Source organism: Squalius cephalus, assembly GCF_949319135.1.
Source record: "Squalius cephalus genome assembly, chromosome: 12".
NCBI lineage: Eukaryota > Metazoa > Chordata > Actinopteri > Cypriniformes > Leuciscidae > Squalius > Squalius cephalus.
Window position 1 is genome coordinate 29,899,366 of NC_137133.1, and position 15,442 is coordinate 29,914,807.

Genomic DNA, 15,442 nt, shown 5'->3' on the forward strand with positions numbered 1-15,442 from the left:
TGCATTATTAGAAAAACACATAAAAGAACGCAAATATTTTTTTCGACCATACAATTTCAAGAACTCAAATTATGCTATGGGAAAACAATTACTTTCTCTCATAACATTCCACGATCTGTTGTGGTGAAGGCAAATGGAATGATGGTTTTATGGCAATATGTGCCAGAATGAAAGAAAACACTCAGTTTCTTCAGGGACATCAGTTTTTTTTCTTTTTTGCATTGAAAAAGGTTACATCTTACAGAGCGTGGTAGGGTTATTAAAAAGGTCACAAAGTTACAGTAGTAGAAAATCTCACATATGAGTATTAGTGAATGTTATTTTTAAAAAATTTCAGTAGGCCTATTGTGTAAAGTGGAGAAGATCCCGTCTCCCCCCGCCCTCCCCCCCCAAAAAAAAACCAGTAGTGATTGAAGTGCATCATACCAATTAACTCATCTAATTTCAATATAAACTCTAGTTACAATCTTACACATATACAGATTTACAAACTGGATTGTTAAATCATAGATTACAAAACTGATTCACACCTCACTTTAGTGATTATCTGCAAAACCTTTGGTTTGTCTTTGAACAAGCTGTTTTTTTTTATTTAAACTCGAAATCTACTATGTGTGTGTTTGTGAAAATCTGACAATATGCTTTTCTATGGAGAAATATCAAAGCATACATATCAATTGCAGCATTTTAGCAGTGTTTATGCAGGCACTATCCCATAGCGCAGTCCTTTACCCAAAGTTAAAAAAGTATTTTTCTTTAAAAATGACAATCACTCTTCATCCTTACGGGTGTCCACGCAGTGTGATGTGTAAAAGTCTGTCTTTCTTTCCCTCCCAGATTTGATGTTGCATATGTGCACAGGAAGTGTAGAGAAAAAAAGCCCATGGTGCTGACCAAAGCAGGCACAATAGCTGTTTTCTTTCCTTTATGTACAAAGTGTGGAAGACGTCCAGATGCAACAAGAGCAAATCCAACACTTAAAACGCTCCCACTTCAGTCCCCCACGGTCGATATGGTTTGCTGCTGCTTCCGCTGTTCCCGCTGCTCTGTTGGGATGTGGTGGATGTGGAAACGGAAGAGCTCACGGTGGAAGAAGCCACCGAAGATGCCGTTACGCTGGGGCTGAAGAGCGGGAATCCGCTAAACGACAGAGGGAAGGTTTGCGCTGCAGCTGCGGCGGCCGCTGCGTGAACGGTCGCCGATATTGAAAGCAGCGAGGTGGAGAGCGGCGGCACGCAAGGAGCGACGCTGCCTGTAGAGGGCGCTCTGAGTGCGGAGTCACTGTGGGTGTAGGAGGAGGTCAGCAGGGCTGCACCCCTCTGAGGAACCTCAGATAGCCTACTAGAGGAACTCTCTGAGGATGGAAGTCCGGTCTGGTGCAGAAACGCAGTGGGGATGGGATGCAAAGCGGCAGCCCAGTGATGCGGGTGGAGGGCCTGCTGGTGATGGGCTATGGATGTGGTCATGGCGGCCGCTTCCCTCTGCGAGGCGCAGCTGCTGAGGTGAGAAACCAAGCGGACGCGGAGCGGGTCGCTGGAGTCCAGACCTTCCACGGAGCTCAAATACCTCGCCACTTCAGTCAGACACTCCCGAAAGCCAATGCTCATGAAGTCCATGGCCAGAGAATGAGCATCAAAATATCCTGAAAGGGACAGAGAGAAGTGAGGCTTTAATCATGATGAATCAAATGCAACCCCACTGTGTTGGAGAGGCTAAACCTAAGCAGACTAGGATTGTGACCTGACCTGTTTGTATGTTTGTTTTGTCACCCCTCTGCTTCGGTTTTAACACTCATTGGAAAGCCCTAACAAACCCCCAACAGTGCAGCCTGTGAATGTGGCCCCACTCCCCTCCCATGGATTTATGAAAGCAAACACAATCCCAGGGTCAAGTGCTTCTTTTGTCCTGCCGGCACTTTCCCACGAGTTCAATCCTACCATTAACATTGATTTCCACTTTAATCTGGTCAAAAGGGAACTCTGTGCTCAAGTTTCACTACGGCGTTAGGTGGAGTGCAATACAGGAGCCAATAACAAGCAGTCTACCTTTTCCTCCTGTGGCCTGGAGCATCTTCAAATGATCCACTGTCATCTGCAATATTTCCGCTTTCTCTAACTTGGCAGATCCCTTGGGAGAAGAAATAGGATATGTTTTTAATATGATAGCTTTGATGAAATAATGTGGCAACATCCTCTTCCACTTACTTTTGATTTATTATAATTATTATTAGAAATAATACTTTCATAAAGCATAATAAAGCACACAGGGATGTGAACTCACCTGTTTCTCAAATGCTGTTGGCACCAGACGACGTAACTCTGATAAACTATTATTTATTCGGTCCCTCCGTCTTTTCTCAATGATCTGCAATATATAAAACAATCGACAATGTATCAGTATTCTAAATAAAGTATTTAAATTTTTTTAACAAATATGAAAATTATCTAAAAAGTTATGAATTACCCCTCTCCGCTTCTTTCTAGCCATGACTTGGGATGTTGTGGTAGGTGAGCCACATCTTATAAATGAACCGTTGCTTTGACTTTGGGGGGAAAGGAATGAAAACTTATCAGTGCAATGTAAAAAGTGTTCATAGTTACCATTAAAAGTACTTTTTTGATCAAGTCCTATTAAATTATATTTTTGATTTTCGACTAACAATACCAGTTAATTTAAATATGAACCATATGAAACATTTTTAGGTTAACTATAATGTTTGAAAATGATAACTGATAACACTTCAGTAAAACTTGCAGATGTAAGTCATTACCAAACATAAATACTTAATATAAAAGTCCATTAATATCTATAGCCTACATTCAAATAGATAGAAATATCTATAAAACTTTACAATAATGTTTAGTAACATGTAAACAATACTTTAAAAAAATGGTTACATACAATTGGTACATTTAGGATCCATTTCCACTTGATCAAACCCATCAAATTATTGTTGGTGCAATCTAATGTAGTCTAATGTTTGATTTAGTCATATTAAATAACATTTTGACTCAAATTAAAACAGTTCGTTCCACATTTTTAGGTAACATGACAATATACAACTTAGTTACAAACTTTATTTAGTTAACTATAGTAGTTTATGTATATTCACCATATATGAACAATATTACATTACATTAAACAGGAACTATTTTCCTGTTGAGCATTACATACTAATGTTTGTTAATTTTATTAAGTATTACCAAAGCTTTTTGTGTGTGTCATACAAACTGAGTTTATCTATAATGTCTAAGATTAAAATAATAAAAAAATATTACAATTATATTTAAAAAAATTAAAAAAAATATTAATTATAATTATCAACTTATAAATTAACTAGAATGTTTTTAAATAATACATTTAATTATATTACAGGCCTATATATATTTATATTGTAAAAATGTCCAAAGGTTAAGATCTTAAGATAACACCTAAAAGTGAATCCTCAGCTACAGAACAACAAACAAGCATCCCATGCATGCATGCTTACCCCGAGTAGTTATTCTCACTTCCCACATCAATAGTTTCATCCATGTCGCTGTCGGACGTGCTGTCCTCACAAGGCCGCTTCATGATGCAGTGCGCACAGGTACAGTCACCAAACACTCTGAGCGCCTTTCCCACGAACCGCTGGAGCCTCAGTCTCGCATTCACGCCCACGTCCTGCTTTGGGAACACCCACCGAAAAAAAAAGAAAACACGCCCCGAGCCACCGAATGGAGGTCTCAAACTTCATTCCCCTGATAATTGACTCTGCCCAGCTTCAGCACTCGCGTTCTGCACCCGAGGGCCCCAGAAGCGTGAGAAACACTTTACACAAGAAAGGCGACGGTGTTTCACAGCCTGGCTGAGCTTGGACACAGTGTGCAGATAGGCAGGAAATCTAGGTAAAGGGTTTCTGGCAAGGCTAATTTCAGGATGCAGAGTGACTTGCCAAAATGTATACTTCAGCGCGCGAATTATTAAGGAAGGAATTCCTGTCAGTAAGTTTGTTCAGGTTCGTCTCGCGCATCCTAAATTGTTTTAGCTTCCCTTTGCACAGTTAGCTAACCTTCAAATATCCTGAAGACGTTTTAAATAGAAGAAAAATTTATTTTAAATCTATATTAATATGAAAATAACGACAGAATGTTTTTTCGACTTACCATCACACAGACAGCGATCAAGCTCCGTTGCTATGGTTAACGTTACCTCACGTGCAAATGTGTAGCTTACACAATCGGACAAACTTGTATTTTTACTTTTAGGTTACTGAAAGATTTAAACGTATATATTATATGTAAAATAAAAGTAAACAAAACCATATTCTTCTACCTACAAAAGTTCTAGTCGTTTTAATAACAATCAACAAAAAGTTAAAATTGGTCAAGTGTATATTGCCTTATCATATATATTATATAAAACAAGTATAAACGCAAATAAAGTATATACTAAATATTTTAAAGACAACATAGGCTATATTTTTACATTTTTTTAGAAGCAAAAATTACCTTAAATCTAAAAAAAAAGGAAAAAAAGAATTATATTACTTAGGCCTATATTTTACCGTTAAAGGCAGGGTAGGCGATTTGTTCCAGAAACATTTTTTGGTAAGGTCCTTGCACAAATTACCCCCAAAAAATTTCGAATGCGTTTTTTTCGTATTCGTCATTCGGTGGCTCTGAATTGTCAAAACACCAGTCAAAATGCTTGCTACAGATGCGAATTTTTTTATGACGGACGAAAGTTTCGGAGGCAAGTGTGTAAGCGTGATTGACATAACGTGAGGTCGTATTTATTTTTTAACATGCAAAAATTTCGGATGCGAATTTCAGACTCAAGTGTGCAAGGACCTTCATGCTGGTTGAAAGTCTATTCCCATCTTGATAGCAATCACTAAGTTAAGTGGTCTAAATATATTTAAATGTAGCCTATATATCATCTGTGGAAGGCATAGGACCAAAAAGATTTTCATCCAATCATTGCATTCGGTCCAAATGTATTTTCGTATGTATTTTCATACCTTCGTGCACCCTGCTTATGCAGACATAATGTAAAGTTATGTGCTTTGAGACATGAGGTAACGTCTCGTGATGCTTTGCAAGCTATTTGTGTTTTGAAGGAGCCGTGGCTTTGTAGACACTCTGAAGGGAGGGTGGGATCTTATGCTTTCAAAGCTAACTTGCTATCTTGCTATTGCTAGCCGCTCCGAAGAATTGCTTACCCTACCTTTAAAAATGTATATTTAAGGAAGCATTAATTGTAAAATATTGTGTTTTTTTTTTTTTTTACAGTGTTATGCACTATTGCAGTATGTACATATGGACATACTCAAATGTTTCAATAAACCTTAATTATATTGAGATTATACAAGTATATTTCAAGTTGTTATCGGGAGCCCGTCTCATGTATTTCATATAGCGCAAAACAGTATGTTGACAAACAGAACACACTCCTAAATATATGCATACACACAGACACACTTTCACACATGGGCTCCCCATCTAGTTGGAGGCTCCAGCTGTAGTGAATTTCCTGGGTTAAACGGTGAAGACAGCACATTGTTTGGGCTCACAAAACCCCCCCTTTGTCATGTGCCTTCCCCCTGGTGGAGCGTAGCACAGTCTCCCAGGCAGCCCGCCAGTGTGATGACTCGTTCCCACAGCTCGAGCCCTGCGCTGAAACCCAATCACCATGTGAGAGACGGCCAGGAACACAAGGAGGGCCGGCAGGGCCGCTGCCACTGGGAGGTTACCGTGAGCCAAGCGTCACCCACACCACTGCGGACGCAGCCCGTAACCCTATTCTTCACATTGTTTGTTTGTTGCAAGTCCAATTTAACTAACATGATATAAAACCTTAGAAATATCAAGCTGGCATTGTGGCCTTTCACACATTAAGTTATATAGTGTCAAACTATATTTTGTTGTTAATTATATCTATGAACTTAAAGGGGTGGTTGAATATGATTTCACTTTTCTAACTTTAGTTAGTGTGTGTAATGTTGCTGTTTGAGCATAAACAACATCTGCAAAGTTACGACACTCAAAGTTCAAAGCAAAGGGAGATATTTGCTTTTAAAGAAATCACTTTTTAAGGACTACAACAAACGGCTGGTAATGACTACACAACATTCCTCCCGGGTTAGTGACATCATGAACCCTAAAATTGACATAAACCCCGCCCCCGGAGCACGATTTATAGATTATCAAGACAGAATATGCTAATCAATGACTAGAAGATAACTACACAAAAGCTACATAACTTCATCAACTAACCATTCAGAAATGTCCTGTTGCTTCTACATGTTGTCACTTCTTCTTGAGTCTCTCCATCATTCTGACTTCGGTTTGAACATAAAAGGCTAAAAGTTTTTGAAATTTTCAGTGCATGTGTGTGTGTGAGGTAAAAGGACACAAGCTGCTGAAGCTCCGCCCCCCATGCCGGGAGCAGCAGCTCATTTGCATTTAAAGGGACAGACACAAAAACGGTGCGTTTTTGATCGCCCTCAAAAAGTGACAAATTTAGCATGCTATATAAAAATATCTGTGGGGTATTTTGAGGTAAAACTTCACATACACAGATTTATTTTACATCTTGTGAAAAGGGCATTATACCACCCCTTTAATATTCAATTTTATGTAAATGTCTACAATGTAACATTATGGACAAATTATTTTTTTTAACTTTAAAAGTATATGTGGCGAGCAGGATGAGGCCTGCATTTCACAATAAAATGACGTTTACCACCCAAGAATTTCTAAAAACAACCATCATAACTAAAAATAATTTTGTGTGGTAAAATTATAAATTAAATATTTTAAATACAATAAAATGTTTATAAATAAAATGTAATCATTAATAATAGTAATTTTAATATAAATGAATTATTTTAATCCAAAAAGTATTATATTTAAACATATATAAATGTCTTTATATAAATGTGCATTTCACAATAAAATATCAAACCAAGTGGCATTTAAAGAATGACAGAAACACACACTCGACAAACATTTTACAAACCAAATAGGAGATTTTTAATGGTAAAAACAATAGCAATACAGTACTGTTCAAAATGATGGACTGGACATTTTCAAACTGGGTAATGTGATGAACCCATGTAGTGGTTTGATATTTTGCTATCTAATGCAATAAAAAAAGTTTGTAGATTTTGTATGAGAATTGAATTGAGATAAGTTTGATTTAGCTGTCCAAAAAATGTATGATCTCCTAATATAATGAATATTATAAAGACACAAACCTCAGTACTGCTGAAGGGTTTCTGCATCACCCACTGCCTTTAACACCCTGCACCAGACCCAGTCCTCAGCACAGATAGCTCCAATCAAGCTGTCAACAGCCTCTCATAGCCCAGGGCAGCCTGCAGCTCTCCCAGGTGTGACCTAAAGTATATAAGGGCTAATTAAAGCAGTCTGTCCGGCTTCACAGACCCGGACTTTCCCTCGTTTTCCCCTGTTGATGGATATGCCCACTCAAGAATGTTCAAAGTTCTTTTTAGGATAAATAAAGACAGTATAATGAAAATATTGACAGGAGAGCAGATATACACCAAGCCCTAAAGGTTTGTTTCACTCTATTTATTGCATTTGCATATTGTTATTGTTCTACACATCTACAAAAGGTCTGCTGAATCAGACCCGGTCTCCTTATATCTATGTTTTTATCCATTTATTTAAAAGGGACAGTGCACGTTATTAGCATTTCTGTAAACGGACCAGTTCACTCAAAGGACAATTACGATAACTGTTAAGTTTTAATAATTATTCTAATTCTGTGAGAATAGGGAAGTCCACACCACAACTATAACGATAACGGCACAGAGAAACTATATTGTTGGAATTACTTTCAGAACATTTTTTTTCTCCAGATGATGAATGATAATAATATTGGCACATTTGGCAGCCAATCAGAATCCATCCTGTTTTCAGAGCTGGAGCATTTAAAGCGGCAGACGGCAAAACTGCAGCACGTGCTTATAATACAAAGAACATTATTTTGCGTAGGTGTGGGTAATAATAGTTATCATTCTTGGAGTGAATGGGCCTTTAGCATTAGGGATATTTGTCATCTGTAGACCCAGGACAGAATATTACAGGGTCATCCTAAAGACAAATACAAAATAAGTAAAAATGACTACAATGATTTTTATATATACTGGATTTAAATAGGCAAATGCTTAAGAGTCTATGATTGGATCATTATTGCAGTGATTATTATGTGTCTAGCATGTTATATGTTTGGCAACAGTTCTTCTAACCCTAATTAATGGAGTGTGTAGCTTTTCATTTCTTAAACAACCATGTAGGAAGACACATCATGCTCATATTCCAGGATGACAATGTCAAGATTCATCAGGCTCGAATTGTGAAAGAATGGTTGGGAGGGAGCATGAAGAATTGATGCACCTCTTGGTGGAAATAACATCACATCATTTATTTCCATCAAGAAGTGCATACATTTTTGTTCAATATATTGTAATGACAATGCAAGAGTCCAGCACTCTGTTAAGTCTCCTCCAGCACATCCCAAACATTTTCAATGAGTTTAAGGTCTGGATTCAGAGGTGCCAATTCATGTGTGAAAATGATTATTCATGCTCCTCCCAAACATTCTTTCACAGTTTGAGCCTGATGAATCTTGGCATTGTCATCCTGGAATATGGCAACATATAATATGCTAGAAACATAATAATAACTGCAATAATGATCCAATCATAGACTCTTAAAGCGATAGATCACCCAAAAATGAAAAATTTGTCATCACTTATTCACCCTCAATTTGTTCCAAATCTGTATCTGTTGAACACAAAATAAGATATTTTAACTCTTTCCCTGCCATTGACGAGTTATCTCTTAATTTATGAGAAAATGCTTCACTGCCATTGACGAGTTTTTACGGCTTTCCGTGTTATCAGTAGCCGTTAGGGGTGTAACGGTACGTGTATTCGTACCGAACCGTTTCGGTACAGGGCTTTCGGTTCGGTGCACGTGTGTACCGAATGACTGAATGCAATATTTTGTGTGCGGAACATAGGTACATTTTCGTGTTTCCACACGAACATATTAAGTGGCGGAAGTCTCCGCGTTCAGCGCAAATCCCGCCCTGCAGCTGATTCTAAAGTTTTATCCGTCGTCACTGTAACCTAAACCAATGAAATAGACTGCAGGGCGAAAAAAAAGCTTTTCCGCTCCGTGTGCGCCGCCGCACTCTCCGTTCCGTGTGTGTGTGTGTGTCGGCCCGCTGCGCTCTCTGCTCAATGTTCGAGTCCGTGTTTGCGCTGCGCGTTCTGCTCTGTCGTTAACGGCCCAAACACTCCAATCATGTACCGATCACGCACTGGAAAAGCAAAGTCCGCTCAAATAAGGTGAAATTTCTCAGTAGTACACTTCTGTTTGCTGAGCTGGTATAGTTATGCTGGCAACAATGGTAAAATGACCTGCTCTGATCACATGCTCTGGTAATAATAGCTTTGTAGGCTACTATAGCTTTGGACTATATTTTATTTTGATAATTATTAAAAAAGTGGAAAAAAAAATCTTAAATTGATTATGTTGATTGATTATTGAAAAATAATAATACATTGATATATTTATGCTTAATATTATTTTAATATAGGGCTATTTTCTGTTCCTTTTTTCCCCCGTGTTTCATTTAATTAGGTGATTATAAGTTTAATTATTGATGATTACAAGCTTGGAGGAATTGCAATTAATTACAGCAAATTGTGCAATTAATTAGTTCTTTTTTTTTTATCGATTCCCAGCCTTAATTTTTAAATATGAGCAGGCCTACAAGCTGGGATTGGTAATGCTGCACTGTAATCATAGTTATTTATTTATATTTTTCATTATATTTTATTATGTGATATTGGTTTGAGACTGAGAGTATTTTATTTAGTGGAGAACTTTGCAGCAGTATTTTATTTCTTATTCTTTTATTTTATTTTATATCTATTTTATTATATTTTATTAAAAAGTGTTTAAAAAAAGTGTCAACAAATTGTTAAAAAAAGTTTATAGTAATAAACAACCTGCAGTTTAATGTTTGCATTTCTTTCCCTTACTGTACCGAAAATAAACCGAACCGTGACTTTAAAACCGAGGTACGTACCGAACCGTGATTTTTGTGTACCGTTACACCCCTAGTAGCCGTGTTTCCATTACCCTTCAAATTGCGCAAACTGAAATTGCGAATTGAAAATACGCCCAATGGAAACACGAAACAAAAGCTTTTTTAATGAAACTTACCCACATTTAGGTGTTGATAAAAAAATAATACATGAGGTTAGAATAAAAAGGTTGTATACATACAACAAAATATTCTGGCGGCCATGAAAATTTTGTGAAAATTACCAAAAACTCTCGCGGTGGCTTGCAATAAAATGTTTACACGCTGGCGGAGAAAGAGTTAAAGAATGTTGGTAACCAGATTGATGTTGATGGTAGCCATTGACTTCCATAGTAGAAAAATAAACTAGGTTACCAACATTCTTTAAAATATCTTTTGTGTTTTTTTTGGCTGGGCACACACATATATACACACAAAGCGAACAGAAAACATGCACATATTACATATATCTTTATATTAGATGTTGTGAAAAGAGGTTTTCACTCCTATTCTGTTTAGTTTTTTAGCATTTCATCCTTGGCTTATAGAAAACAAGTGCTAGTGATATCAGTCCGGGGCAGGACTACAAAACAAAAACCGGAATATGGCCTCCACCAAGTCTGCCAGCGGGCAGCGTGGAGCTAAAGCTTGTCATTGTCACCTCTGAGACGTCTCAGCATGTGGCCAAGCAGGTCCAAACTTGGGACGCAACTTAGTGCAAGCGTTTGCGTGTGTTTCTTCTATTCCCAGGCAGGAGGAAGGATTCCTTTCATCCCAAACATGCTTGCGTGGAGAAGGCGGGCGGGCGGCCCTGCCCCTGGGCCCGGCGAAAGGGGCCCAGCCCTGATGTGCCATGCTATCAGTGGTTCCCAAGGCTGGCCAGCCTGGGAAAAGCTGGGTGGACCCGTTCCAAAATCAGCATTACATGCATTATTGTTCTTACCCTCCCCGAGTCCCAAGCACACAATGAAAACAACAGCAACAGCCACAATCTCAAGCCCTTCTCTGAACACAAGGCTGCCCTTAGTCACTCGCAAACTGCCTTTTTAAAACCAAGTTAACTGCTTCATTGCAACGGACACTGTTGCCCGGGCAGCAGCTTCCTCAGCCCCGACTCTTCCTTGAGAGTACACTGACCTGTTTTAGATTCAGGGCAAACAAACATTTGTCCTGTTAAATTAAAGTATAGTGCAAGTAAAATGGTTGGGAAAACATGGCCATTTATTGCTCTTCAGTAAATACATCTGAGAACCAGTGGCTAGCTGCATAAACTGCTAAGACTAGTCTTACATGTTAGTCATACATTTTTTTAAGACAGTAAATAACTTACTTAAAACATAAATTGGTCATTCCCCTTGGTCACACTAGTTCTTAAGACATAGTCTTAACATAATGGCTGTTTATGCAACTGGCCACAGGATTCACTTTTATGCTAATGTTATGATACCCTAACTGGGGAACCTGGCTTAAAAAACAGTTTAAACCAGTCTAAGGTGGTTTTCTGGTCCTCAAGCCAGGCCTAACTGGTCTTCATCTGGTCTGAACAGCTGAGAACTGCTGAAAACCTTTGTAAAAGGCTGACTCGAACTGGTTTTTAAGAAGTTTCAACAACGCCTGGACCAACAGAAGTAAAAGCAACTAGGAAGTTACTGAGATCATAATCTAGCTCCATCCTTTCGTGTTCCTCAAGGGATGCTCTTGTGATTAGTGAATGAAGTTTGCATGAATGAAAAATGTTTGCTGATCAAAAATAACTGGTATCGGACTGATCTTGCTGATCAGACAACAAAGATTTTAAGATTATGACTAACCTGATTGTTTTCTTTGGTGACTTCTGGATTTAAACACAAGAAGGTTCCATTTCAGCGCCAAACTGAAACAATTAACCCCTGAGTAAATAATCTACTTCTTTCTCATTGTTATCCAATCTGTCCGAGACAAATGGGCATCTGTTTATTTTTCCTGTCAGTGGAAGAGCGAACAGCCACAAACTGACGATATCCTAGGATTGTGGACTTCTGACTCCAAAGTCATATTATAGGCGCTTTATTAGTGTTTAAGGTCACAGAGAGACAAGCAAGTGCATCCTATATCAGGAAGCCTTTTGCGTCTCTGGAGTGAAATATTTGGCTTTTAGTTGGAGCGCCGGCCGTGAGTCGGAAATCCTGGGAAGCGAGTTCATGGCAGACAGGCTCCAGGCGTCGTATGGGCCAACGTTGAAGAGAATGGGTCAGAATAATAGGGCCCTTCCTGCCATTCTCAGATTCAGGGCAGTATTTCTGTCACGGCTTTCCATCGAACTGTGTCTGGCATTTTGCTTCGGCACTCATCAACCCGCATGCTACGCTCAGAAACAAACTAATCTGCACTGCAAGTGCCATTTGGCTCAACACAAAGTGTCTGTCAGAATTATGTCAGCATCATTGTGGTGATTTTGCATGGCTATCAAGGGAGTAAATACTCATGTAAACAAGTTTATCAGTCTTTAAAAGACATTTTAAACTCTGCTATAGTGTGTACTGGTATGGGTTTATAATACAAAAATTGCATATATGGAGTGAGAACACACACAGACAGGTGCCCCTTCACTACTTCCTGTCATATGACCTGAGCTTCCTGTCAGGATACATGAGCTTGAGGAAGCCATAGGTTTCCCATTCAGCTCTCATTGTTCAAACATTGTTAACCATATTGTTTTGCATCCCTTTAATTCACTGTGGCACCTTCGTTATTTGCACAATAGCTTTGTTTCCACGGCCAAAACCTGGAACCCACAGGTCAGCTCTTCAGACAAAGTTCTAGAGCTAAATATTAAAATAAATGAACATTGAGGCATTTTTAATTTCCTTACCTTCTGAGCATTTGATCCGAACACTCAAACATGCCACAGAAGTGCATGTTGATCATTGTATTAAGGCAGCGCTAAGACGGCTTCATTTAGAGTTCAACCTACAGAAATACAACAATTTTCAGTTTAGTTCAGTTCAGCAAACTCATCCATTATGGATAAATGTTTGTATGTCATGTCTTTTGTCAAAAGCTTCATTTATTTAAATCAGGATTGAGATTTCAATTTAGAATTGGTTCCCTTTTAATTTTGTGATTTGCAATTCAAAGAAATTCTACAAAAGCACTGAATCTTGGCAATCGGGGTGTTCTTCCATCCAGGTTCACAAAGGTTAAACATATAAAATATATATATATTTTTAAATATGATCTATCCATCCATTCATCTAATCTAAATTTAATTTTAACAATTCCATATCCGGTTTGCTACCTCAATTCAAATACAATTACAAATTCAATTACCAAATCAATAAAAAACTACTAATTTAAAAAGTATTCTCAATTAAATTCTGAATGCCGCACAACCAAGATTCAAATAGTCATACATATACATACAGTATATACAGTAATATAATATTATTCATACATTAATACAACATAATTGCAGTCATTAGCTATATTTTTCAACATTTTCATTTAACTCATTCCCCGCCAGGTAAAAAAAAAAGAACAAAAAAGAAAAAAAAAGTTGCCAGCCACCACCAGCGTTTTTAATAATTTTCACAAAACTTTCATGACCCCCTGAATATTTTGTTGTATGAATATTGGAACATGCAATATATCAAAAGAAAGAACAGAACAGTTTGTTTAAAAGCCTCTGCTTTTAAACAAACAAAAAAGTGTTTATTCTATTATTTTATTGAGTTTTATTCTAGCTTAGTGCATTCTTTTTTTCTCAAAACTTGAATGTGGGTAAGTTTAATAAAAAAGCAACATTGAGCAAATTAAGATTTTTTTTTTTTTTTTTTTGAAAATCGCGGTTTTGTCAAAAACTACATCCAAATCGGATTCAGACGATGATCAAAACATAGATGGAGTAGATCGAGTACATCAACACCCCCTAAGGTTGCACAGTTCTATACTACTTCCTGGGTCGACATTTCATTCGGTAACATTTTGATTTATACAATGTTTAATGTTAATATCTTACAAATGCATATGATATCGCTTGTTTCTGCTTCTTCCTCGCATGTGTTTTGATCAGGAGATTCAGTACTTTTTCAGAAGATGCCTAATAGTGCCCCCTACCGTATAACAGTGAAAACACGGAAAGCCGGAAAATTCAATGGCGGGAAAGTGTTGTCTCGCAAATGATAGAAATTGCCGTCAATGGTGGGGAAAGAGTAAAGAGAAGACGACACTTAACAAAAGCATTGATGTTTCTGTTTGACACTGAAAATCTTAACCGTTTAATCCAATTGCATTAGCAGTCTGGCTCTGCTCCCATATCGGTGGCTTCTGGCTCGCTCTGCTTGCAGGGAAGCAGCTGCCCTGGACAACCCCAGTCGGAGCAGACAGGCAAATGTGTTAAAGTAATTAACAGACAAGAAAGAGGAAGTCATCAGCTACACATTAAGTGACCTGACCACTGTGAAATCACTACTCTATATGGCAGGATACAACCACAGTCAGAGAAAGAGATTATGCTTTCACACGTGGCACCAGTCAGTGAAGGCCAACAAGATTATCTTCTCTTCAATACTAAAAACAAACAGAAGAAAGGAGGGGTGTCCTCTTAGGACACCTGTGCTAATCATCACTTGTTAGTATTTTATTATTTATAATATATATTATTTAAATATTTAAACAAAGTTGATATGTAACCCTCTTGAAAGATAGGGGTTAACATTTAACAATTATCTGTGAAGGCGAATTTTGTTTTTCAAAACATGAGCTTGTGCACAGTTTATCTTGTGCTCTGGAAAACACCAAGATATAATAACACCGTGAACCGAAGCCATTCACCAATCGTTCCCTGAGTTTTAAGACGTTTGGGTATCACAGGCAGTGAGGAAGCACAAGGTTAGAGAGATCCAGGAAAGAGCTTTCTGCTAATCTCTAACAGGCTAAGACCCCACAGAGCCAAAACACTGATATGGTGTGTCACTGACTGGTGATAAACAATGCTGCATATTGTTGTTTTGGGCTGCACCCTCTGGTTCTTTATCAGCAAGCATCCTTCCACTCCCCATGATTGTGAAATGGCAATGGGTGTGCTACAGAGTGATGGACTTGTATAATAAATGGCAATAAATGGCAATGAAGTTGATCATGGTTAAGAGAAATTCAATGCACTTTGAGTATTTTGTTTTCATGTGACCTTTAGACGGTGGGTTTATCTGAAAAAGCGTTAAGACCCGTTAACACCAAGGATCACACGATAAATATAATGATAAAGACAGTTCTAAAAATCTTTCTAAATATTAAAAATGAGCAGAGTCCACACCACAGCTATAACGGTAATGACACAGAGAAACAATCACGTTGG

The 15,442-nt window shown here is 38.0% G+C and overlaps 1 protein-coding gene across 3 annotated transcripts in view; it reads right to left on the reverse strand.

The window, feature by feature from the left end:
• Nucleotides 1-191: 191 nt before the first annotated feature.
• The window catches only part of hey2 (hes-related family bHLH transcription factor with YRPW motif 2), a 50,643-nt gene continuing 35,392 nt past the window's right edge, over nucleotides 192-15,442 (reverse strand). The window contains exons 6-12 of one of the 3 annotated variants that reach the window (XM_079889375.1): nucleotides 12,959-13,056; nucleotides 7,241-7,382; nucleotides 3,491-3,663; nucleotides 2,464-2,542; nucleotides 2,281-2,364; nucleotides 2,046-2,127; nucleotides 192-1,642 (exon numbers count right to left, since the gene is read on the reverse strand). In XM_079889375.1, coding sequence (XP_079745501.1) covers nucleotides 978-1,642; nucleotides 2,046-2,127; nucleotides 2,281-2,364; nucleotides 2,464-2,542; nucleotides 3,491-3,663; nucleotides 7,241-7,267 — 1,110 coding nt within the window. In that variant the 5' untranslated portion in view covers nucleotides 7,268-7,382; nucleotides 12,959-13,056 and the 3' untranslated portion in view covers nucleotides 192-977. Of the gene's footprint in view, nucleotides 1,643-2,045; nucleotides 2,128-2,280; nucleotides 2,365-2,463; nucleotides 2,543-3,490; nucleotides 3,667-4,145; nucleotides 4,187-7,240; nucleotides 7,383-12,958; nucleotides 13,057-15,442 lie in introns of those variants that run through there. The other 2 variants (XM_079889377.1, XM_079889376.1) reach the window with 2 other exon arrangements.